At 47.0% G+C, this 23,015-nt stretch overlaps 1 protein-coding gene across 11 annotated transcripts in view; it reads left to right on the top strand.

The window, feature by feature from the left end:
• Pfkfb3 (6-phosphofructo-2-kinase/fructose-2,6-biphosphatase 3) overlaps window positions 1-23,015 on the top strand; it is an 83,090-nt gene that overhangs the window by 42,215 nt on the left and 17,860 nt on the right. For 4 of the 11 annotated variants that reach the window (XM_076939418.1, XM_076939417.1, XM_076939420.1 and 1 more), the window contains exons 1-5: window positions 16,997-17,069; window positions 18,169-18,294; window positions 19,551-19,647; window positions 22,096-22,162; window positions 22,658-22,732. In XM_076939418.1, the coding sequence (XP_076795533.1) occupies window positions 17,012-17,069; window positions 18,169-18,294; window positions 19,551-19,647; window positions 22,096-22,162; window positions 22,658-22,732 (423 nt within the window). In that variant the 5' untranslated portion in view covers window positions 16,997-17,011. Of the gene's footprint in view, window positions 1-10,213; window positions 10,654-16,996; window positions 17,070-18,168; window positions 18,295-19,550; window positions 19,648-22,095; window positions 22,163-22,657; window positions 22,733-23,015 lie in introns of those variants that run through there. The other 7 variants (XM_034510175.2, XM_034510180.2, XM_076939421.1 and 4 more) reach the window with 5 other exon arrangements.

Here is a 23,015-nt window from a genome sequence, read left to right on the forward strand (position 1 = left end):
CTATTCCCTTGACTACAAAGGTAGTCAATGGTGTTACTGTTGTGTCTGAATCTACAGTTTCCCACTAAGACTCCTGTGTTCAAGGCTTTTTCTAGATGATTAGATCATGAGGGCTCTGACCTTATCAGTGAAACAATCCATTAATAGATTCATAATTCATTAATGGGATGTGCTAGAAATCAGGAGGTGGACTCTGCCTGGAGGAAGATCAATAGGGAATGTTCTGGGAGGTGTGTGTTTGTCTCTTTGGCTCCTTTCTGTCTGCCTTGTTCCACCACATCCTCATACTCCTGATGTTCTGTGTCCCATATTAGGACTGGAGCAATAGATCCAGCCTATCACAGCCTCAAACCACTGCCACCAGGAGCCAAAATCAGCCCTTCTCCCTCTGTTAGGTGTTCTGTCACAGGGATGCAAAGTGACACGTTCAGTTGGCAGCTTCACACTCACTTTCACTCTGAATTGCACTCAGAGACTCAAAGGCAGAAAAGAATCCTTGAGAGCAGAGACTCGTCTGTCCGGGTCCTAGAACTGGTGAGCGGTTGCAATGGAAAGAGGGTGTAGGCCACCCAAGACATCATAGATTCCCTCATTTGCAAGGCTTTTTGGAGCCCAGCTGCTTTGATTTCCAGATGTTGTAGTTGGGATCTGGAACTCCACGGGGATGGTCATAGGACAGATGCTTGACATCTTTCTAGCTCACTGCTTCTCATCCCCAAACCTTTCCTTAACCCTTCCACCTGGCACCTAATGTCTGGTCAGGGGCACAGCACAGTGGGCACAGCTTCCTGGGGCTGGTAATATGGGTCAACAGGTAAAAGCACTTGTCTCACAAGACTGATGGCCCCAGATCAACCCCTGGAATCTAGGGAGGAAGGAGAGAATGTACTTCCTAACGTTGCTCTCTAACCTCCACGTGCAGAGAAGTCCTTGCATCCTTGAAAGTAGCTGCTGCTATCTTAGCTATGGTCTTATTGTTGGGGGGAAGTGATGTGCTGAGATACCATCTCACTCTGTAGCCCAGGCTGACCGAAAACTCATGGAGATCCTTCTGAGTGATAAGATTATGGGTGTGAGTGACCAAGCTTGCCATGGAGCTAAAGATACCACTAAACGTTAGCCTCACCTCCCCATTGCTAGGATTACAAGCATGTCTGCCATGCTCAGAGTGACTCTGCAGTGCTTGGATAGAACACCAGGGCCTTGCCTTAGCTGGGCAAGCACCTTACCAACTGAGCCAGATGTTCTGTATTTTACATCTAGTTTTTTATCTGCTCCTCACAGGAAACAACTGGGTAGCTCTTCTCTGGAGATACATTGATTTCTTTCCACTCTCTTTAAAAGTCATCGTGCAGAATCAAACAGGCTTGTCTTATCTCTGGCTAGTCCAGACCGTCCCATTCTCTAATCTGAATACTATGTATTAACACAACCCAGCTGGAGTAGGTTTTCTAACGTCTAGTTAGCGTTGCCTTCCAAAACCTGCATTCATTATTTTTTTTTCATGATCCAGCTCTATTTTTAGGCTGTTTTCCACTGAGAGAAGTAAGACTCTTACAAGGGGAAGAGAAGGGGAAGGATGCCAGCCCTGTTTGTCAGCTGGGAGTTGCTCCAGAGCACGTGTTTGCACCACAGGCCCTTGCGACACAGCGCCCTCCCCTACTTTCTCAATGCTGATCCCTGTGAGGAGCACTGGGGTTCACTTTTCCATACTCAGCAGAAGACGGGCTGTTTCAGTCTCCTCAGGCCTGGGTTCAGTCTAGGGTAGGAAGACTTTGACTACCCCCATCAGTGAGTCTGTGTACTCATGCATGAGGTGTGTGTGTGTGTGTGTGTGTGCATGTGTATGGAGGCTGGAAGACAACTTTCCAGAGTTGGTTCTCTTCTTCCAGCACAGATTCAGGGCCGTTTGCTTTACCTGCTGGCTGAACCATCTTACCAGCCTAGTAGTACCATTGTTTTTTCTCTGCCCTTCCATTCCTGCTGGGCAAGCTTTGGCAATGGGCTACGGCTGGATCATAACAGTAAGCTATCTCAGCCTGCAAGATTTAGAGGGTCCTTGGAATTGCCTCCCCTTCCACCTCCTCATTGTAATCTCCTTCCTCCTCTCCTCTCTTTCCTTTTCAAACTCTTCTTTTAGCAGGCAAAGTTCCATTGTAGCTTAGGCTGTCTAGAAACTTACAAAGATCCTCCTGCCTCTGCCTCTCAAATTTTGGGGTTTCAAGCATAAGCCACCATCTGCCTAAAATTGCTTTTGTTGTAGCCAATTTTGTTGTTGTTGTTTTGAGACAGCGTAGCCTCAAATTCACTATGCAGTCATTGTTTTGGTTGGTGTTCTATCACTGTGAAGAGACATCAGGACCATGGCAACTCTTGTAAAGGAAAGCATTTATTTGGGGCTGGCTTACACTTGGGAGGTTCAGTCCATTATCGGAGGCATGGTGGCATGCAGGTAGACGTGGTGCTGGAGAAGGAGCTGAGAGTTCTACATCTGGATCTGAAGGCAGCAGGAAGAGAGAGCCATTGGGCTGGGCTTGGGCTTTTGGAATCTCAAAGTCTACACACAATGACACACTTCCTCCAACAAGGCCATACCTCCCAACCTTTCTCAAGTAGTGCCATTCTCTAATGACTAATTATTCAAACATATGAGTTGATGGCAGCTATTCTTATTTAAAGCACCAGTCTTTGACCTCCTGATCCTGTACTGGAATTACAGATGTGTATCTGTGTATCTGGATTTTTTTTTTCTTTCTTTTTTTTAACGCAGAGTCTGGCTATGCAATTCAGCTTGGCCTCGAACTCACTATTCTTCTGTTGCAGCCTCCTGAGTGCTGGGATCACAGACATTCACGTTCATGCCCATGTATCATTCTTGTTATTTTGCAGCAGGGTTTTTCTGAATCCCAGGCTAGTTTCAAACTGACTGTGTAGTTAAGGATGACTTTGATTCCTGATTCTCCGTCCCTCACCTCCCAGTGCTGAGATTACAACTAAGAACACAATATCTGCTTTATATGGTGCTGGGGATTGAACCAAGGGCTTTGTGCATGCTAGATAAGTATTGTACCAACTGAGCCACGCCCCAACCCCCCATTGCCACGCCCACTTTGTGAGCCATCATGTTCCAGCATGCATCTTTTGCAGCTGTTTTTTTTTTTTTTTAAACTTGCTCTTAGAGGTGAAGACTATAGAGACACTGATTGTCTCCAAAGATCTACCTCAAACTTAGACTGAACCATCATCCCTCCCCAACCTCCAAGAATACCCAGCCTCTGCTCTATCCCAGTGTTGAGTGTCAAAACCTTTTCTGTGGAGACACAACACATACATCTACTCACCCCAGATAGGAAATGACCCCATGACAAATCAAAGTATGGATACTACTTATCAAAGTCCACCTGGGTGAACCAATGAGTTCTTTTGGGGTCACTTACAGGAGTATGGCAGAGGGGTTACTTACAGGAACAGAAACAACTCAAAGACAGCTGTATCATCAAAACCCACTCCAGCTTGGGTGTCAACTCACAAAGCTGGGAACCTGGAGCACATTGCATAGCCTGCAGGCCGCTCAACAGGCTGGAGAGAGTTCTTTCCAGGTGCCTCAGTTGGCCTAAATCTCCTGCAGGAAGTTCAGCTGGTTTCTGCTTCTTTCAGGCAGCTGGTCTGGTTCCAGAGTTGTCTTTTGCCACGTTTCTCCTCTTTTTTGCAGCTCAGCCTGACTGTCTGGGGGTCTTCTTTGTAGCTAGGCTCAGCTTACTGTGGATAAGGGGTGGGGTGGGGTGGGTAGGCGATGAAGTTTGCTCTAGGAATCTGACTTGTTTCAGGGAGTTCTTGAAGCTCCTTTTTTAGTTGGTTATCTCCTTAAGGAGCTCCCCTGAAGGACTGAAGGTTTTAATCTTGTCAGACACTGTTACACAGCACCTGGTTTTCCCCAACATGAATGTGAATTTCATCCATACATGTACATACACTGTATATCCATACATGTACATACATGTCATTTGCAAGAAGCAGTGCTGAGGTCAACACATGCAATCACCATCCCGTGAGTTCTGTGTTATTTGTTTGAGGCAGGATATATGTAGCCCAGGCTGAATAACCTTGAATCCCTGATGCTCCTGTTTTCGCTCTGGAGTGCCCACCATATAGACATGTGCCACCACCCTAGCACCATGGAGTTCTTTACCGCCACTCTGTCAAGTCCAACCTTTTGGCTCAGGATCTACACAAGCTAAGCACTTTCTCCCTAGGTTTTACACAGACTGAGTTATCACTCATTTATAAACATTAAAATTTTTTCAGCTATTATTGAGGTGTGGCAGTGCGTGCCTTTGATCCCAGCACTCAGTAAGCAGAGGTAGGTGGGGCTCCAAGACAGCCTGCTCTGCATAGTGAATCCTGGCCAGCTGGGCCTTCACAGAGGTCTCCTGTCAAAAAATAAAATGGAGCACCAAAACCATATCTCTATTTTGAAATAACTATGAACTCACAACAGCTTGCAAAAATAATTCATGGAATACCATGACTTTTTCACTCAGCTTCCTCTAAATGTTGACATCTTAGAATAAAATATCAAAATGAAAACTAATTGGGAACTATAGAATATTATTTTGGAGAATCGTGACTATTCTGAGTCGTGTGTGTGTGTGTGTGTGTGTGTGTGTGTGTGTGTAGTCGCGTAGCATAACACTTTTTTGTTTGTTTTTAACGACAAGGTTTCTCCATGTGGTCTCGGCTGATGTGGAACTCACTTTATAGACCAGGCTGATCTTGAACTCAGAGATCTGCCTGCCTTTGCCTTCTGAGTGCTAGCCAACCTTTATTAACACAATTACTCTGTGTCTTGATGGGGTTAAGAGACTGACAGAGGCTCTTAAAACCTCAGAATAGAGTGATGTGTAGTACTGCACATAAGACACAGACAGAAAGCTTTCAGCTCATGGACCTGAGCAGAATATCATAAAAAAAAAAAAAAAAAAAAAAAAAAAAAAAAAAAAAAAAAAAAAAAGACAAGGCTGGCCTGGCATGGTAGGACATGCCTGTAATCCCAGCAAGGTCAAGGAGGCTGAGGCAGGGTCTTGAATTCAATGTCAGTCTGGGTTGTATCTCATGAGAGCTAATTTCAAAATGTAAGCCAATACGCAGAGCCTGGGGGTATAGTTCAGTTGGTAGTGTTTATTTATTGTGCATCAAGTCTTGGGTTCAGTCCCCAGCACCACATAAGCCAGGCATGAAGGCACATGCCGATAATTCTAATAGAGGATTAGGAGGTAGAGGCAGTAGGACCAGGAGTTATGTGTCTGGACTGTAGAGATGGCTCAGTGGTTAAGAGAACTGGCTGCTCTTTCAGAGGACCTGGGTTTAGTTCCTCATACCTCCATGAGTGAATAATAGCCATCTGTAACTCCAATTCCAGAGGATTCACACACATGTAGTGCACATAAAAGTGTGTTTTTTTTTTTTTTTTTAAAGAGAGAGTTCAGTGTCATCCTGAGAGAATATAGAAAGTTCCAGGCCAACTCCAACTATGTGAGGCCTTCTTTAAAAAAAAAAAAATCAGCTAAGTGAATGAATTAACAGAATTAATTAGCATGAGGAGGTGTAGACCTGTGACCCAGCAGCTGGGAAGTCAAAGCAGGAGAACTCAGAGTTTCATGCTTTCTTGGGCTATGGCATGAGATAGGGTCTCACAAAACCAAAAAATTTAGCCTGGATTGAAGTGTTGGCTCAAGAGCACTTAGTTTTTGTTCTGGGTTCAATTTCTAGAACCCACTAGGTGGCTCACACCTGCCTGCAACTTTAGTCCTTATATCTATATTTGGTCCTTTAATATTTAAAACATTTATTTTATATTTTCCTTTCTCAGCTTGCTACGCTTGTTTAAAATGCTCTTTGGGAGACTCAACCAGACAACAAAGTCTATGATGGGCCTTTCTCAGACTTCCGTTGTCAGTGCAATTAATCTGAGTCTCTTCACCTTAGCCTCAGGCAGACTTTTCAGACAAAGGCAAAAAGTAGCCACATTCTTCACCAAAATATCACAAAAACAGTCTCTAGGCCACATACATCTTCATCTGAAGGCTGCTTGCTAGCAGAATACTGACTTTCAGGAAGCTAGGATGAGGGCCTTAAAGCCCACGACCACACCCACTCCAACAAGGCCACACCTTCTAAAAGTGCCACTCCAAGCATATATAAAAACCATCACAATAGCCCTGGTTTTCCTAGAACTGTCTATATGGACCAGGCTGGTCTTGAACTCAGAGATCCACTTACCTCTACCTCCCAAGTGCTATGATTAAAGACCCGTGCCACCAGCTGCTAGGGAAGCTTTCTGATCCTCCGAGTCCCTGCCTCTTTGAGTACTGGTCTACAGTAGTGGTCTTGCATGCCTGGCAACTTCCACATTAAAAAAACAAAAAAAAACAAAAAAACATATACAATCTATGAGCTGGTTTTGGGAACCTCCTATGTCACCTGGGCAGCTACCTTCAAATCTCTATTTCCATTCTTATAGAAGTCACAAATATTTTGTTACTAAAAGCCATCTTGGGATGATGGGTTGTGACATAAAGGTTTGGTCTTGTGGATTATGTGATGTCTTGCTTCACTCTCTCATATGTGGGATCTTTCAAGAGAGCAACTAATGACACTTTGGGTCTAATTAGCAACGTGAGACTGCTCACAACCTGCCACAGCTTGTTTCCTCCGTCCCTCTTTCCCTGGGGAGGAGGCATAGGCACCAGGGTGGTTTAAACGTTTACATCTAAGTAGCTGGTGTAAGAGTAAGGCAATGGAGTCACGTGCTGCTGTTGTTGATAACCACATCTTGGCAGCACTGGGAAGGATTTGGTGACATTGGCCAGAGAATGGGAACAAAGGTTATGTCGGAAAAAAAAACTTCCATTTCCTTTTTGCTAAGGTTAGACCCTGCTCACTGAATTCACTCTAGCGTGTGTTTGGTGGGACATTTCACCTGGGGTAGCTTAACTGTCCCGGGTGAAAGTGACTTAACAGTCTAGTCTTCCCTTACTACTCAGTCCTCTTGGTAGGGCTGGGTGTATAATATGGTCACCTGGGAGGGGACAGCTATCTGTTGCTTGTGTCAACTTTGTAATCACCTTAACATACACACGCACACGCACACGCACACAGGCACACATGCACACACGCACAGGCACACACAGCTGGGGATCTCCCTCAGTTGATAGAGTGCTTGACTAGTATGCATGGAACTGTGGGTTCAGTCCTCAGCATCACATAAACCAGGCATGAGGGTTCATGCCTGTGATCTCTTGATGAAATGCGGGTTACATGAGACCCTGTTTCTAAAACAAAACAAATCACCCCCACACAAACTTTCTTCCTAACTGCCTTCCTTCCTCCTTGGTCTTTGACTTGATTCCTTGACCTTTCTAATCTCCAATCTTTCCTTCACTCCTTCCTGTAGACAAGGGGTAGAGGGCCGTGGAATGTGGACTAGATTGTTCAGTACTTTCTTCTGGCTTTAGCAGAGTCTAGATTGTGTCTCCGAATCTAAAGGAAGTTGTCAATCAGTCCTACTGATTGGAGTCACCTGGCTATAAGTCACCCGACTTAAAGAATGCTCAGATTCTTGGCAGTATCTTCTAAAGGGCTGAGTTCAAAATATCCACTGTAGGGACCTGGGAGTTAGTGAAGCCCTAGGGGGCCGAATTTGAGGTAAAGATAAGGGTATGTTAACAGAACTAAGGGAGGCATTGGAAGGATGTCTAAACAGCAAAGCTAAGGAGGCGATTTTTGGATGTAGTTGTAGCAAGGTTGTTCCTAAGGAGTATCATGTTAGAGCTATTTTGCCTTCCACAGGGACTTCATTTACCAGTGCTTGCAAGCTGACAACTTCAAAAGACCCGACAAACAAGTGTGAGTTCAGCTGTGTGCCTCATGTTCTATCCATACCTACATATCTGGAACCCTAAGCCAGGTTAAGATGACTTAACTTCCCTTTGCCTATCTGGTAGCAGAAGTAACTGGAGAACTTAGTCCGTTCTGGATACCCACTACATTGTTGGCTCCTGGGAAGGAAAAATGCCCCATCTGAGAATGCTTAGCTGCCTCCTGCCTTGAGGGCTGACCTTAAAGAGATTTAAACATATGATAAAAGAGAAATAAAGCTTGGTCTCGGCTTGTGCCATTCCCACCACGTTCCCCCTGAATGGCTCCCAGCAATCTATTCCTAAGCTTTGAGGTGAAGGAATGACATCTGGCCATTTGCCTGGCTTGTAAGTGTGTGCGAACTCAAGCGGGCACCTGGGAGTATGGCACAGGCCTGTAATACCAGCCGAGAAAGGAGCAAGCTTGAGGCCGGCCTGGGCTACATAGGAAAACTCTGTCTCAAACAAAGCAAAACAAACAGAAAACCTAGTGAAAACTTTACAAGCGTTCAGGTGCACTATGGTTACTGGGGAGAGGGAAAGGAGTGAGGATTCTCCTGGCAGGGATGCACCCTCACCCTCCATCTCTCCCCAAACCCCCACAACAGCTTGCAAACACCAGTGAGGGAAACCTGTCAGGAGACACGACTACTAGACGATTTCCTTGTCGAGTCAGTTCACTCTAATTTCAGGAGTGGAGCGGGACTCTCCCTTGGGCTTTCTAGGGTGTCACCTCTGGCATTTGCTCTCACTGCAGAAAAACAAGTTTAAATGCAATGCACCGGGTTTCTGCCCGGGGCACAGAAATCGGAAGGTCAGCAAAGCTGTCCTGGGGTTGGGAGCAGGGTGCGGGAATGGCGATTGGAGCTGGGAGGCTCCCAAGGGCTACTAGCCAGGTGAGCTCCAGGTCTCCTAGGCTCGCCAGGCTGCCGGAGAAGGCAAGGCGGAGGCCCCAGGCGGGGCGGGCTGAGTTGGGAGCAGAGCAGCTGCTCCCGCCGCCGGGGAGCCGGCGCCCTCCCAGCCGAGCATGCAGGACGTGCGCGACGTGTGGCAGCCTCTGCGCAGACTTTTCCACTGCAGTGTGGGGTTCCGCGAGCGCCTCCAATCACAGCCCAGCTTCAGCGCGACGTGTGCAGCTAGCCGCTAGGCAGGGCAGAGCAGGGCAGCGCTTCTGAGCGGAGGCTTCATTCGCTAAAATCACAATTAAAGCGTCATGTCTCTACGACCTCCCGTGCAGTGGTCCCCACTAAAAGATCTCTAGATCGTCGCTGAATGAATGACCTCTGGCAGTTCCCCGATTGTCTGTTATGCTCGTATCTCCAGCCTATGCAAAGTGCAAAAATCGGGAAAGGAAGAGAGGGCATATTCACATCAAACACAATATAGCCGGTGTGCTAGGGGGCAGGCGCGTGGGGGTCGGGTGGGTAACATGAATTTAGGATCTAGCTGACCCCTTGATAGTTACGTTGGGGCTCATAGTCCGGTAATGGGGGCAGGAATGGGCTCTTTTTTATTACTACTTGCAGAAGGGTCTATGGAATATGGTCCGTGTTGAATGGGAAAATGATACCAACTGCTCTCCGCATCCCAATGTTTTCTTTTCTGTAGAACCGTATTTATGTATTGCCCTATTCAAGCACGGAAGCACTGAGCGAGGGGTAGCAACACTGCCCAAGCATGTTTCCAGGGGATTTAGGAAAAGTATGTGCCTGTGCCCGGAGGTGGCAGTGTCAGCAGTGGCAGGGGACATAGTGGGCGATAATGCACAGGTGTTACCAGCACGCAGTTCTGACCCAAGTCTTCACTTGGACTGTGCCAGCCCTCAAATCATGTAACTATGGTGCAGGGTGCTGGGGTCCCACTGCTTGAAAGGCTGAATTGAAAAGATGCTTTTACATAGCACCAGCTGTGTGTGCCTGTGTGTGTGTGTGTGTGTGTGTGTGTGTGTGTGTGTGTGTGTGTGTGTGTGTGTGAAGGGGTGGAGGACTGTCAACCGACCACATTGGATATTATCAGATCGCTGCTCTCTTCCAAGCACAGATGAGGAAAGTGGCTGAATAATTTTGGGAATTCCTTCCCTGGCTGGCGCCCGTAAGGGATAGGCTTGGGGCGGAAAGGAGGACGAAAGAGCCAGCCTGAGTTGCAGGAACAGAGCGTGATACCCTCGTCCGCCCGCAGGGGGCGGCAGCAGGCTGTCCCTTGGCCTTGCCCATCCTTCTCTCCACGTGAAAGGGGGCTGGGACGCAAAGAATGCGGCCCGCCCCGAGGCTGACGCGCCGCGCTACCGGTCAGATCTTAAAAGGCCGGGCAGTGCGTGTGGCATCCCGAGAGGACAGGAGAGGAGTAAGTGGCAGTGCTGGGTGTTGGGAGCGTGGCTGTCACTGCGCTGGAGCATCCCTGATTTTCTGAACAGAGCCGACTAGTCAGCAGTGCAGCAGCCGCAACTCCACGCCGATCTCATCTGTCTCGTGTCTCCGCTCAGGCGATCCTCTGAGACTCCGCACAAAGCACATTTTCCAAAGCAGCGCAAGGGAGCGCCCAGCCGCGTGCAGGCGGACGCACCCTTCCTGTCCTTTGTTCCGGGGGGATCTGCAGCTGCTTTTCTCCCCAAGTCGGAGTCTTTCCTCCCGGGGTGGCGGGTCGCCGAATACAGCTACGAAGATGCCTTTGGAACTGACCCAGAGCCGGGTACAGAAGATCTGGGTGCCCGTCGATCACCGACCCTCGTTGCCCAGATGTGAGTGCAGGCAGCTACTTGGGGGGTTAGGTTGTAGACTGCGCCGCGTGCAGAGCCCGGCCATTGTGTGTGCAGAGGCTTTGTGCCGGTTCCCCTCTGCGGGAAGCGCACTCGTGCCGGCCAGCCGGGCGAGGCAGGGGTGGCGGCGGGCTGCGTCTCTCAGGTTGGGCAGAAGGGGCGCTGTGACTCCGGAAACCTCCTCCGCGTGCCCGGCCGGGCCTGAGCTCACCGAGGCCAGCGCCTCCCAGAGGCTGGAGAAACCTGGCTGCTCCGGAGTCAGCCCGGGCCGACTGCAGCAGGGGCGCGGCCACCAACACCAACGCCCCTTTTCTTTGGGTCTCCTCAGGTTCACGGTCTCTTTTCTCCCTCCCACGGATCTCTCTGCAGCTCTGTGTATTTTCATCTTCATCCTCACTCCCGAGACTGCAGGTTCTTGGTTGCAGGGATGGTTTATGGGTTGGTGACTAGTGTTGTTTCAGAGACGCCCTCATTTACCCGGAACATGGAATTTGCCAGCAGTTTCTCTTAGTGCCCCACCTGTTGCTGTCTGTGAACGATTTGGGAAGGTTTCATTCACTTCCATCACTAGCTAGGAAGAGGTGCCTCTGGGAAGAGCGGATGGAATTGCTGGAAGTCAATGCTTCCCTTCCAGGCAGCATGCCCAGGAGCCCATGGGGTAGATAGGAGTGAGCTGCCCAGTGGACACGTTGCTCACACCACGCTTGTAGTTAGAGAATCCACTGGCAAAACTGGGAGGTGGTTTCCTGTCACCCTGGGACACTGGAGCACCAGGCTGCAGGGTAGGCCTCTCCGCTGTCACGTTTCTCAGGATGGTGATCACAGGACATGACAGCTAGTCACTGGCTTCCCTGCCGACCTGACTCCAGCCTCCCTGTGGTGCAGTACGAGAGATCTCTCTAACGGGTCTTGTCTGCTGGACCTGAGGGATTTGGTGGAACTCTGTCCCACTCTGTCTCCCCAAGACTCCTCTCATTTTCTCGTTTTCACAAGTAAGTCAGGGGTAAGGGCTTGGCAAGGCTTCTTCTCCAAATCCTGTCAGACACAGTTAAACACTGGGGCCACCTTTATGAAAATGCCCCAGGGAAAAACCAAGCCTGTGACACACCTATAATCTCATTACGTTGTAGCTGGGGAACTGAGGTAAAAGAATCATGAACCTGGACTACACACAATGAAACCTTGTCAATAACAGTAATAAAACAGGGAAAGTTGGTCATGGCCAAATTTAGACAGCCTGCGGCTTCTGGACTTTTTAATCAGACAGATTATAGCATTTTCTATTTTTTAAACTGAAATTGGTCAAGAAAAATAAGGGCTCTGTATGTGTAAAGCTGGATGGTTGCATGTATACATTTTTCCCTTGCTTGCGTCTAAGGGAACCATGGCAGCTTTTGCAAGAACCCCAAGTTCAGTGACACTGGCTCAGTAGTAATATTGAAAGGTATCACAGTACAGCCGGTCCTCCTTCAGGCTGCAGAACCTGGTCATTAGATTTCATGAGCGTGCACGTCCGTCACGGAGTTGAGAGATTTGCAAAGAATTGCTGTCGGAACCATTTAGAGTTTAAAGTGGATTTACCCAAAGCTCACAGATTTAGAGGACCAGCTCACTCACTTCTGGAATTCTTGTGTGTGATACTGGTGTGTAGCCTCAGACACATTCCTTCAAATGCAGATATCTGCAACCAGGGTTTTAAAAAGCAGATCCATATTTTAAATGATATTTTTCCTATACTAAATTTGTTTCTTACTGCAATAGAGAAAATAGGTTACTTTTCTACTGACATTGGGAATCTTGTGGACAAACTGAATTACTTTCCTTCCTTTCCCTTCCTTCCTTTCTTCCTTCTTTCTTTCTGAGACAAGGTCTCCTGTGGCCTTGGCTGGCCTGGCCTCAACTCGAATGGGATTAAAGGTGTGTGCTACCATACCCAGCTTCTTATAGATTTTCATTCACCTAAATCTGTTTGTTTGTTTGTTTTTCTTTTTTTTTTTTCTTTTTTCTTTTTTTTTTTTTTTTTGGTTTTTCGAGACAGGGTTTCTCTGTGTAGTCCTGGCTGTCCTGGAACTCACTCTGTAGACCAGGCTGACCTCGAACTCAGAAATCCACCTGCCTCTGCCTCCCAAGTGCTGGGATTAAAGGCGTGCGCCACCACCGCCCGGCTGTTTGTTTGTTTTTCGAGACAGGGTTTCTCTGTATCTCTGGCTGTCCTGGAACTTACTTTGTAGTGTTTGTTTGTTTTTAACTGTTTTTTTTTTTTTTTCAGAGCTAATTTGACTTAACCTCACTATGATGTGTAGATAACAGTGAACTTCTGGTCCTCCTGCCTTCTCTCCCCAAAGCATGCACCTACATGCCTGGATTACTTGGTAATAGACATTGAACCCAGAGCTCTGTGAATACTGGGCAAGAATGCTCCCAGCTCCTGCAGTGCCAGCTCTGTGGCCATTTTACATGTGGTCTCCACATCAGAGGCTGACAGCCAGCTCCTCTGTGGCTTATTACTAGAGGGCATAGAGAAGATTGTCCAGATAAAACTAAAGAAATAATCATAAACAACAAACAAATCCCAAGGCCCCATAATTGGTGCCACATAGTGGTGAGGGGCTGGCAAGTAGATCTCTGAGTTCAAGGCTAGCCTGGTCTCTATAGCCTGTTAAAAAACAAAACAGCAAAAGGACTGTGCTGGATCATATGTTTGTCTGTGAAGCACAGAAATTGAGTGTCAAGTTTCTTTACCAACATTGTGACAAATGTTTCTTGCAAAACTGGAAGCGCCCATCAGTTTAAGTGGCAATTTAGGGAGACATTACTGTATTTACAAATGAGCTTAACCGAGCTGGCTCTCCTGTTGCCTGCAGTGAAAAATCTATAGCCTGCGACTTCGTTGGGTGTTGTCACCCAGTTTCCAAGTAGATTACGTTTCTGTATATTTAATATATCTGAGCTGTGAGCCATCTGAGCCCTGGGTGGTGTGATGGACGGCTTGGATATAGTAGAGAGTGGGTACAAGATCTTACCCTTTACAGAGCAAAGGGAGAGTCAAACTGGCTGGGGCAGAGCCGCCTTAAATAGCAGCTACAAAAAAAAATCATCTTAAAAAGTATTTATTCCGGGGGACGAAGGGTGGCACATGCCATGGCGTTTCTGTGGAGGCTAAGAGGACAGCTCTGTGGAGTTGACTCTAATATCCTTAAGTGGGCTCTAACGATTGAGCTGACGTCCTTGGGCTTATGAGGCAAGCACTTTAACCCACAAAGCCATCTTACCAGCTTTTAACTTTTCTATTTTCCCTCAATAACATGGGAATAAGATGCCAGTTTATCTCCAATTAGGATTTAGAATAGAATGCACGAGAAGGAAGGTGAGTATGGTATTCAAAATCTTACGAGGTTCTAACTTGTTGATGCCCAGCCAGGCATTTCTAGAGCAGTCATTCCATGAGAGCTCTGTGGCAGTTCATTGTCACAATCAGTGCCTTAAACGTTCTATGGTTGTACAGGAAAGGAGAGGAAGACATGAAGAGGTGAACGTGTCCCAGATCTAAGGGGGTGGTGAGGCCTGGTTTGAACTCTGTCCTAGACTCTTGACGTTGCTTACTGAGCCCTGCTGTTACCTCCCACAGTTATGAAGTCAATAAGATACCCCGTCACAGTGTGTGGCAAGGATATGGGGTCCTGAAGGTCAAGCCCATTCATTGGGCATCAAATTAATTAGATATTAGGAGAAAAAAAAAAGGTACGCGGTAAGCAGTCCATGTACACTGTAACCATGAAGGAGAGGGCTTTTAACAGATGTATTTATTGTGTTTTGAGGGCTCGACAGGTTAAGCCCATTTTCAGAGAGGTCTTCCTGTGGTAGTATACCTGTAAGGTCAAAGTAGGTCTTTGCTACACAGTTCAGTTTTGCCCTTGCTTGATGGAGGTAGACCGAGGTGGTTCCTGAGGAAAGGCCCAATCTCAGTTCTCAGCAGTGACAATGAATCCCTTCGGATCCCTTCAGGGTCCACAGCTGTCTGACCTAAATGTATCCTTCCATGTGTTTCCCTTGTAGTTGAAGCATAACTCACATGCTTGCACCAAAGGATGATGAGGGTGACTTAGCAGCCTTTTCTAATGTTAATGTTTGTAAAGCATTAGGTAGAACCAAGCACAGATGAGGTGTGGGAAATCTTCCACAGCAAGACATATATGTTCAGAAAAGAAGTTGTGGGTATCAGGTGGTGGGATGGTTGAAGTCAGCTATCTCCATGCCTCTACTAGGTCGAATGTTGTTGAAGATATTAATCACCTAATCTAGGAAGAAGAGTTGAAGTTAGGACCCAGGAGTGTGTCTGCCTTGCAACTTAGTCATGGTAGAGAAGCACTGTTGAAGTTGGGGGTTTAACTACTTGTCAGGCTTTTTCTTCCCATAATTCACTTTTTCTTCCCATAATTCACTCTTCAGTCATGCTATCCTGTAGCTTACCAGCTGGTCTGGTTTCCTTTGTGTATGTTTGCCTTCGAGGTGCTGGCATGTGTAGCAAGATTGCATTAAGAACTAACGGTAGGACTCGTCTGTGGGCGAGCAGCAGGCCTGAGTTCAGTGCTCATCAATAATGCTGACCTCAAGTTTGTCCACCTGTTATCTTTCCCGTCCAGCATCCAGGGCACTGGGCTCGTGAGTATGTGAGCAAATAAGCCTAATGACATTGCAGGGTGCTGGCTTAGCGCTTGGGACCTGGTGGCTTTCTGTGCCTTTTACTTAAGGAGCCATGCTAAGGACAGTACTTTCAGTTTGAATGTCCCAAGGACCTGGCGGTCTTTAGACAATGGCTTTCCCCCCACCCCCATATTGGTTATCTTTCTCATTGCTACGACAAAACCAACTTTTGGGAGGAAGCATTTATTTTGACTACTTTGAGGGTCTAGCCGGTTGTGGCTGGAAAGTAGTAGTAACAGGGCTGTTAGGTAGCCGATTGATAGAAATTGGAATGTGGGTGCTCAACCCCCTTGCTATTTATTCAGGCTTACCCACGCTCGTGGAATGGTGCCACCCACAGTTAGTGTGGGTCTTCCCACTTCAGCTAACCCAATCTGGAGACATTCTCATAGATACCCCTGGGGTGTGTTACCATGGTGATTTTAAGCCTAATCAAGGTGACAAATGGAGATTGACCATCACACACACAACAGAACATCTGTGTATTCCTTTATGCTCATTTAAGTCCATACCTAAGTTTAGCTGCTAAATAATAGAACAGAACAAAACAAAGAACACCTGGTTAAAAAGAAACAAATATTTATGTAAAAGAAAAACAGGCATTATGTTTGTTTGTCTTTGAAAATTCTATGTTGGACTCAATATATTTCGTTGGTTGAAAGATGAAATAACAGATTGGATTCAGGGAGAGGTGTGAGATGCAAGGTGAGGGGCCATAGTTGGTGTCTCTTTCTCAGTGGTAAAAATGTCAGTGAGGAAGAGAACCTGAGGGCAGGTGGCAATAGGTTATGAGCTCGGGGAGACCCTTGAACTAGATCATGAGTTTTAAAAGGGTCTGTGATAGGGATACTAGATTTATCTGAAAGGATTTGTTCATTTTACCATGTTGGGATGTCTGGGTGAGGGGAAGCTACCCTTGGTTTGGCAGCTGCTCTGAGCTCCTCAGCTTTGAGCACGTGGAAAGAGTGAATGGCTTTTGCTTTGTCAACTGAGGGAGTGATCTAGGTTTATTTGCGCTCAGAATTCAGCAGAACTCTGCTGAGTCTACAGCATTGTTTTTTCCCTTCCAAAGTGTCTACTGCCAGAGGGATTTACTCCTATGATTAGTAGATAGATATAATTCCTGACCTGATAATTCAGACGACTTCTGCCTCTGCGCCCCGACACAGTTCCAACAGAAGCATATATGGGTGCCTGTCTCCAGGCAGCTCTGTATACTTTCGGTAGAGGGACACGAGCTTCTGTTCTCTAGGAACCTGTTCTTTCTAGGGCCTCTGGAATGCATTCGTGGGGAATGCCCCCAAGGGCTGTCTTTGGCATCTGAATTTTCTTGTCTAGATAGCCTCACACTCCTCACCCAGGACCCCATTGTCAGAGAACACATACCTCTGCTTATCCTACTTGCTTCTACTCAGACCCTAGCCTGCAGATGGAAAGCAGAAGACCCATGCTGGGTATTCCCTTTCTGCTTATAATTCCCATGAACCTCTATCTAAATCTGACATCTGTCTAGATTGCTGGTATGATGCTCATCTCTTTTCCTGCAGGCTGTGCAGCCTGTCTGGGACAGGAGAAGGCCAGCCGCGCTCCAGTTGGCAGGCAGCCTCTTTGGCTTGTGAGCTCACTTGTCGCCAGGATGCAGGAGTCGCCTGAGAGTCTCAGGGGCAAAGAGACAGCCAAGGAAATGTTGGAACGTTAGTTTGTCTAGCAGGATTCCTTTGGCTGCTTTCTAAAAACCTGCGTCCCTGGTGCTTTGTCTCATTGTGATTCTAAGGCTATATGGGGCACTCATTCATCACAGGCAAGAGCATCTCTGGAAGCCTGCCTGGGACTTAGTGACCAGCTTACTTAGGACCCTCTGACTGGCTATTACCTTGGCAGACTCAGGCGTCCCTCCGAACCTGGCATCCATCAGATCCTGGCAGCAGAATGGAGGGAGAAGGGCTGGTCAGGAAGATCGTGAGAGGCAGAGGCATGGTACCCAGCCAGGGGGCCTAGCATTCTGGGTCCTTGACCTACTTTTACTCGATAAGCTCTATTTAATTTATTTATTTATTTATTTATTTATTTATTTATTTATTTATTTAAAGAAAGTCACAGTGGAGTTTAGAAAATGTCTTCCCTCTTGGGTTTCTGGGTCTCACCCATGCCTATTTCCTACTTATTTGTTCAATTTACGTAGTGAATTGAAAAATCATCTCTCCCTAATGCTAATTTTACCCTTCCTGGCATTAGGGTCCCATCTTTATAGCCCCATGAGATGCTCCTCCACCATTTTGCTAGAGATTAGAATCCCGGTCTGGGGCTCAGTTCCTCCCTATCTGATTGTACCTTTGCCTTCGGAACCACCATTAAACTGCCATTGCCAATACTGCTTGAAAAGTGAGACTGAAATACAAGGCTAAGGGGCGTGGTCATTAGGGATGAGGTGAGGTAGTCCCATTGGGTCATCAGTTAGCAGAGGCTTTGGGATGTAGACTGATGAACGTCATAACTTTAGAGCTATTCTTTTGTGTTGCTTTGAGACAGTTGCCCATTTTTGCCCAGGCTGGCCTAGGTGTAACTCTCTGGGTAGCCCAAGCTGGCTTGGAACTCAACTATGTAGCACAGGATCACCTTGATGCTCCCCAGTGACCTCATTTCCTCCAGTGTCTGTCTTCTAAGGACTGGGATTACTGACATGTGCCACCATCCCCAATTTTGGTCCTATACTTCAAAATATGTCTTTGGGCATAGGACTCATAGCATTACGTTTTTCTGTTTGATTGATGACACCTTTCTTGATCTTTCCAGCATGTGGGCCAAAGCTGACCAACTCCCCAACAGTGATTGTGATGGTGGGGCTCCCAGCCCGGGGTAAGACTTACATCTCCAAGAAGCTGACTCGCTACCTCAACTGGATAGGTGTTCCAACGAAAGGTAAGCCAGATCTGACGGCTAGTAGCTGGTACCCTCAGGCAGGGCCACTCCCTGCCACTGTCCTGAGTTCTGGAGTCTGATCCTGCCTCCCAGTTATCTCAGTTCACCTCCCCTTTATCAGGATCCCTGAGGTGACTTTTTTCTTGAAAGTCTCATCATATGTAACTATAGCTTCCCTTTAGTGGTTTTCCTCAGCATGCTACATAGTATTGGTGATATTTTATACACCCCTGCCCTGTCTTCCCCACTAAATGGGCAGTGTCTTGAGGATAAGAACTAGCATCCCTCACTGTGCTGAAAAACTTTTTTGATTTTTTTTTTTTTTAAAAAATACTGGCACTTGACTCCAGATCTATATATAATAAGTAGTAATTATTAAATGTGACCTCATCACCATGGTGATGCCAGCAGGAACACAGCTAATTTAGACATGGTAGGGGTGATTTAGAATTACTAGCTCAACAAGTAGCCAAGGCTGGCTGGTCAGTGAGACCCACTTATGTATATGTGGATACCATAGGCAAAAGTCATCTTTATTCATTTTAACTTTTATTTATTTTGCTATTTTATACATATAAGTGTTTTGCCTACATATATGTATGTGTACTACATGTGTGCCTTATGCCCCAGATGACTAGAAAAGGGAGTCAGATCCCTTGAAACTGGAGTTACAGATGTGCTGAGAATTGAACCCTAGTTCTCTAAAAGAGCAGCACCTGCTCTTAACTGCTGAGCTACCCCTCCAGCCTGTCTATTTATATTTATGATTTTGAAACAGTGTTTCACAGCTTGAATGGACTTTACAGCTACGGAACCTCTGATTCCTCTGTCTACATCTCTGTGTTGGGATTACAGGGATGCACTACCTTGCCCAACTTTTTTTGGTGGTGGAATCCAGCCCAGGGTTTCATGCATGCTGGACCGTCACTTTTAACAACTAAGCAACATTGTAACTTACTTTGCATTATTCCTACATTGTGACTCACTTGTTTTGCTAGATTCTAGCTGTCTTCTAGACAGCTTGTTTCTAGTTGATGACATTGGGAGGCTTGGGCTGGGATCTGGTTCCTAGAAGACAGCGTCTAGTACAGCAAACATGGTGGGTGCTGTCCTTGGTCTGGCTTGGAAATGACAAACCTGGCCTGGGAATTCCACACTGTTTCCATATGAAATTCCTTGTTCAGATAGCTATTGGCAGGTTTTCTCTTTGGTTGGGAAGCCTCTTGTTCCTGATGGTCCTTGTCTTTCCCGTCCAGTGTTCAATGTGGGAGAGTATCGACGGGAGGCTGTGAAGCAGTACAGCTCTTACAACTTCTTCCGCCCTGACAACGAGGAAGCCATGAGAGTCCGAAAGTAAGCCTGAGGTGCCTTGGATTCTGTGCGTGCATCCATGCCTGTGTGTGGTGTGCTAATGTGCGTGTGTTCTTGTGTTTGTGTGTGTATCTGTACCTGAGAACCTTGCATGTTCTCTAGGCACTATCTTTAAAAAGTTATCTTCTGTGTATGGGTCTTTTGCCTGCGTATATGTTAGCACCTGGTGCCTGGGGTGGCCAGGTTGTGATCTATCAGGTGGGTGCTAGGAATCAGACCCAAGTCCTGGAAGAGCAACAAGTGTTCTTAACTGCTCAGCCATCTCTCCAGCCCTGAGACAAGGTCTTTTGATGAGGCTGGAACTAGTTTAGCTGGTCAGTGAGCTCTGGGGACCTGCCTTTCTCTATACCCCCAGTGCCTGGCATTTAGGTGGGTACTACAAATGCAAACTCATGTCCTCATGTATTTGTGGCAGGTGCTGTGCTAAAACAGAAACAATTCTGCAGGCTTTTTCTTAGAGGTGGGGTCTGCCACTGATCTAGAACTTAACAAGTAGGTTAAATTGGCTTGCTACCAGTGAGCCATAGGTTTCTTCCTGTTTCCATCTCTCTGACACTAGAATTACAGGTGCATACCACCAACCCCTCCTCCTCCTCCTCCTCCTCCTTCTTCTCCTCCTCCTCCTTCTTTTCCTTTTCCCCCTTTCCTCCTCTTTCTCCTCCTCCTCCTCCTCCTCCTCCTCCTCCTCCTCCTCCTCCTCCTCCTTCTTCTTCTTCTTCTCCTCCTCCTCCTCCTTCTTTTCCTTTTCCCCCTTTCCTCCTCTTTCTCCTCCTCCTCCTCCTCCTCCTCCTCCTCCTCCTCCTCCTCCTCCTCCTCCTCCTCCTTCTTCTTCTTCTCCTCCTCCTCCTTCTTTTCCTTTTCCCCCTTTCCTCCTCTTTCTCCTCCTCCTCCTCCTCCTCCTCCTTCTTCTTCTTCTTCTTCTCCTCCTCCTCCTTCTTTTCCTTTTCCCCCTTTCCTCCTCTTTCTCCTCTTCCTCCTCTTCTTCCTCTTCTTCCTCTTCCTCCTCCTTTTCTTCCTTCTCCTCCTCTTCTCTTCTTTTCTTTCTCCTTCTCTTCTACGTAGGTTCTAAGGATCCAACTCAGGTTGTTGTACTTGAAAGTCAAACCCTTTACTATGAACTGAGTTATCTTCCCACCCTGCAGCTTCCTTTGTTTTGAAGCTGGATTCTGTAAAAGGAAGCAAAGGCCAGCCTGCATGCTGGTGGCCATCAGACTGAGCTAGTATTAGGACAAGTCTCTTGGCCTGTCTGTGACTGGCTGCTTTGATCTTCTCCCAGAAGTACAAACTGAGCCACCCTGAGACACTTCAACAGCGGCCACATGCCAGGGGTGAACAAAGTCCTTTTCATTGGAAATCATCAGTTTGCATTTGCAAAACGAGTTCTTAAACTGCAGGTGACAGGTGGTGCTCCTCAGCTCTGCATGGTGCTGGAATCAGCTGGGTGTGGGAAGAGATCCTGATGCCAGGCCCAGCCCCAGGCCTGGCCAGTGTGATTCTCTGAGTCTGCTTTGGCATTTATTTATTTTTTTTCATTAGTACAGCTATTAGTTTAGTTTAGTTAGTTTTAAGTGATATTTGTTATATAATACTGGCTGGCTTTACACTACATAGCTAGATTGGCCTCATCCTCAGATCCACCTGCCATAGCCTGCTGAGTGCAGATATTATATGGGTATTTGTCCTCCTGCCTAGCACCAGGTCACATAGCCGAGGCTGGCCTTGAGCTTTCTCTATAGCTCAGGTTGAACCTCTGATTCTCTGGCTTCCACCCCCACCCACCCCAGTACGAGAATTATAGATGGTACCACAAAGCCTAAGTTTTATCCAGTGCTGTGAATTGAATCTATGACTTTATGCATGCTGGGCATACACTTAATCAAGTGAACTGTATCCCTTCCCTTGGTTGCCACCAGTTCTTAAAAAGCTCCCCTGGTTTAATTTTTTAAGCAGAACATGGTGTACAGTTTCTGTAATCCAAGAATTCTGAAGGCTAAGGCAGGAAGGCTGCAAGTTCTAGACCAACCTCAGCTACAGAGTAGGTTCAAGGCCAGCCCGGGTGACTTAGTGAGACTCAAACTAAAATGGGGAAAAGGGCGGCTAGTTAGTGGTAGAGCACATGCTAAGCATGTTCGAGGTTTTGGTTTCAATTCCTGTACCACAAAGGAAAGACAGAATACAAAATTAAAAAATTAAAAAGGAAGACCAAGCATGGTAACCATTGCCTGTAATCTCAACAGTAGAGAGACCACACCTCCCTCAGCTGTGTGGAGGTATCTATCTCAACTGGTCCTTGGGCTGAGGCTTGTGGACCTAATGAGGCCTGGCTAGCACTGAGCATCTTCGAACTGAAACCTCAGTGTGTGTCATAGGGGATACGGCTGCTTAGCTGGGCCTGCTCTGACCAGTGCTTTCCTTCTTGTGTGTTTGCAGACAGTGTGCCTTAGCTGCCTTGAGAGATGTCAAAAGTTACCTGACAAAGGAAGGAGGACAGATTGCAGTAAGTCTGTGGGCACGAATACCTCTGTCCTTGTTGGCAAGTGCAACGGAGTGAAGGCGGGGACAAATGCCTCTGCGTTTAAGAGCTGAGGGAACAAGTGGTCCAAAGCAGCGCATGATTCAGGAGTGTATCTTGGGATGGATGTTGGGACATAGCTGTCACTCACCAGTGCAGTGGGTATCTGAGTACCTCCTCTACTGTGTTGGTGCCAGCCACTGTAGCCAGGGGGCATTCCTCAGTCCCTCTTTGTATTTTACTGCTTGCTAGTTCCTCCCTCCCGTTAACAGCTTAACAGCTATAGGCAGAGGAGTCTGGGAGCACCCTGGAGAGGTTAGGGGACAGGGCACTCTCTGTTTGGAAAGAGGGATTTAGGACTTATTTCTGGAAACAATGGACCGAATTCCTTGTGGTTTAGGTAACTGTTATTACCAGGTTTGATAGATTGATTGATTGATTTTATTGATTGATTGATTGATCCTTCTTCCTCTTTATCAGGTTTTTGATGCCACCAATACGACTAGAGAAAGGAGGCACATGATCCTTCATTTTGCCAAAGAAAATGACTTCAAGGTGAGCCAAACCTGCCTCCCCCCAGCAAGTTGAGAGAGGAAAACTTCTTGGAAATAACTGATTGCCTGGCCCTGGTGTCAGCTTCTTGTTGCCCTGAGTTGTTGATACAGGGTTTCACTCTGTAGTGAAGGTTGGTTGGAAGTCACTATGTAGCCCGGTGTTGACTATGTCGAACTTGTAGCAATCCCTTTGCTAAGTGTTGGGATTGCAGGTGTGAGCCTGGACTCATGTGTAGTTGCCTATGTTTTGCTGTCTTAAAACAAGGTCCTCCTTGGGGTGAGAT

This window comes from Arvicanthis niloticus, chromosome 8 (assembly GCF_011762505.2).
Source record: "Arvicanthis niloticus isolate mArvNil1 chromosome 8, mArvNil1.pat.X, whole genome shotgun sequence".
Classification (NCBI taxonomy): Eukaryota; Metazoa; Chordata; class Mammalia; order Rodentia; family Muridae; genus Arvicanthis; species Arvicanthis niloticus.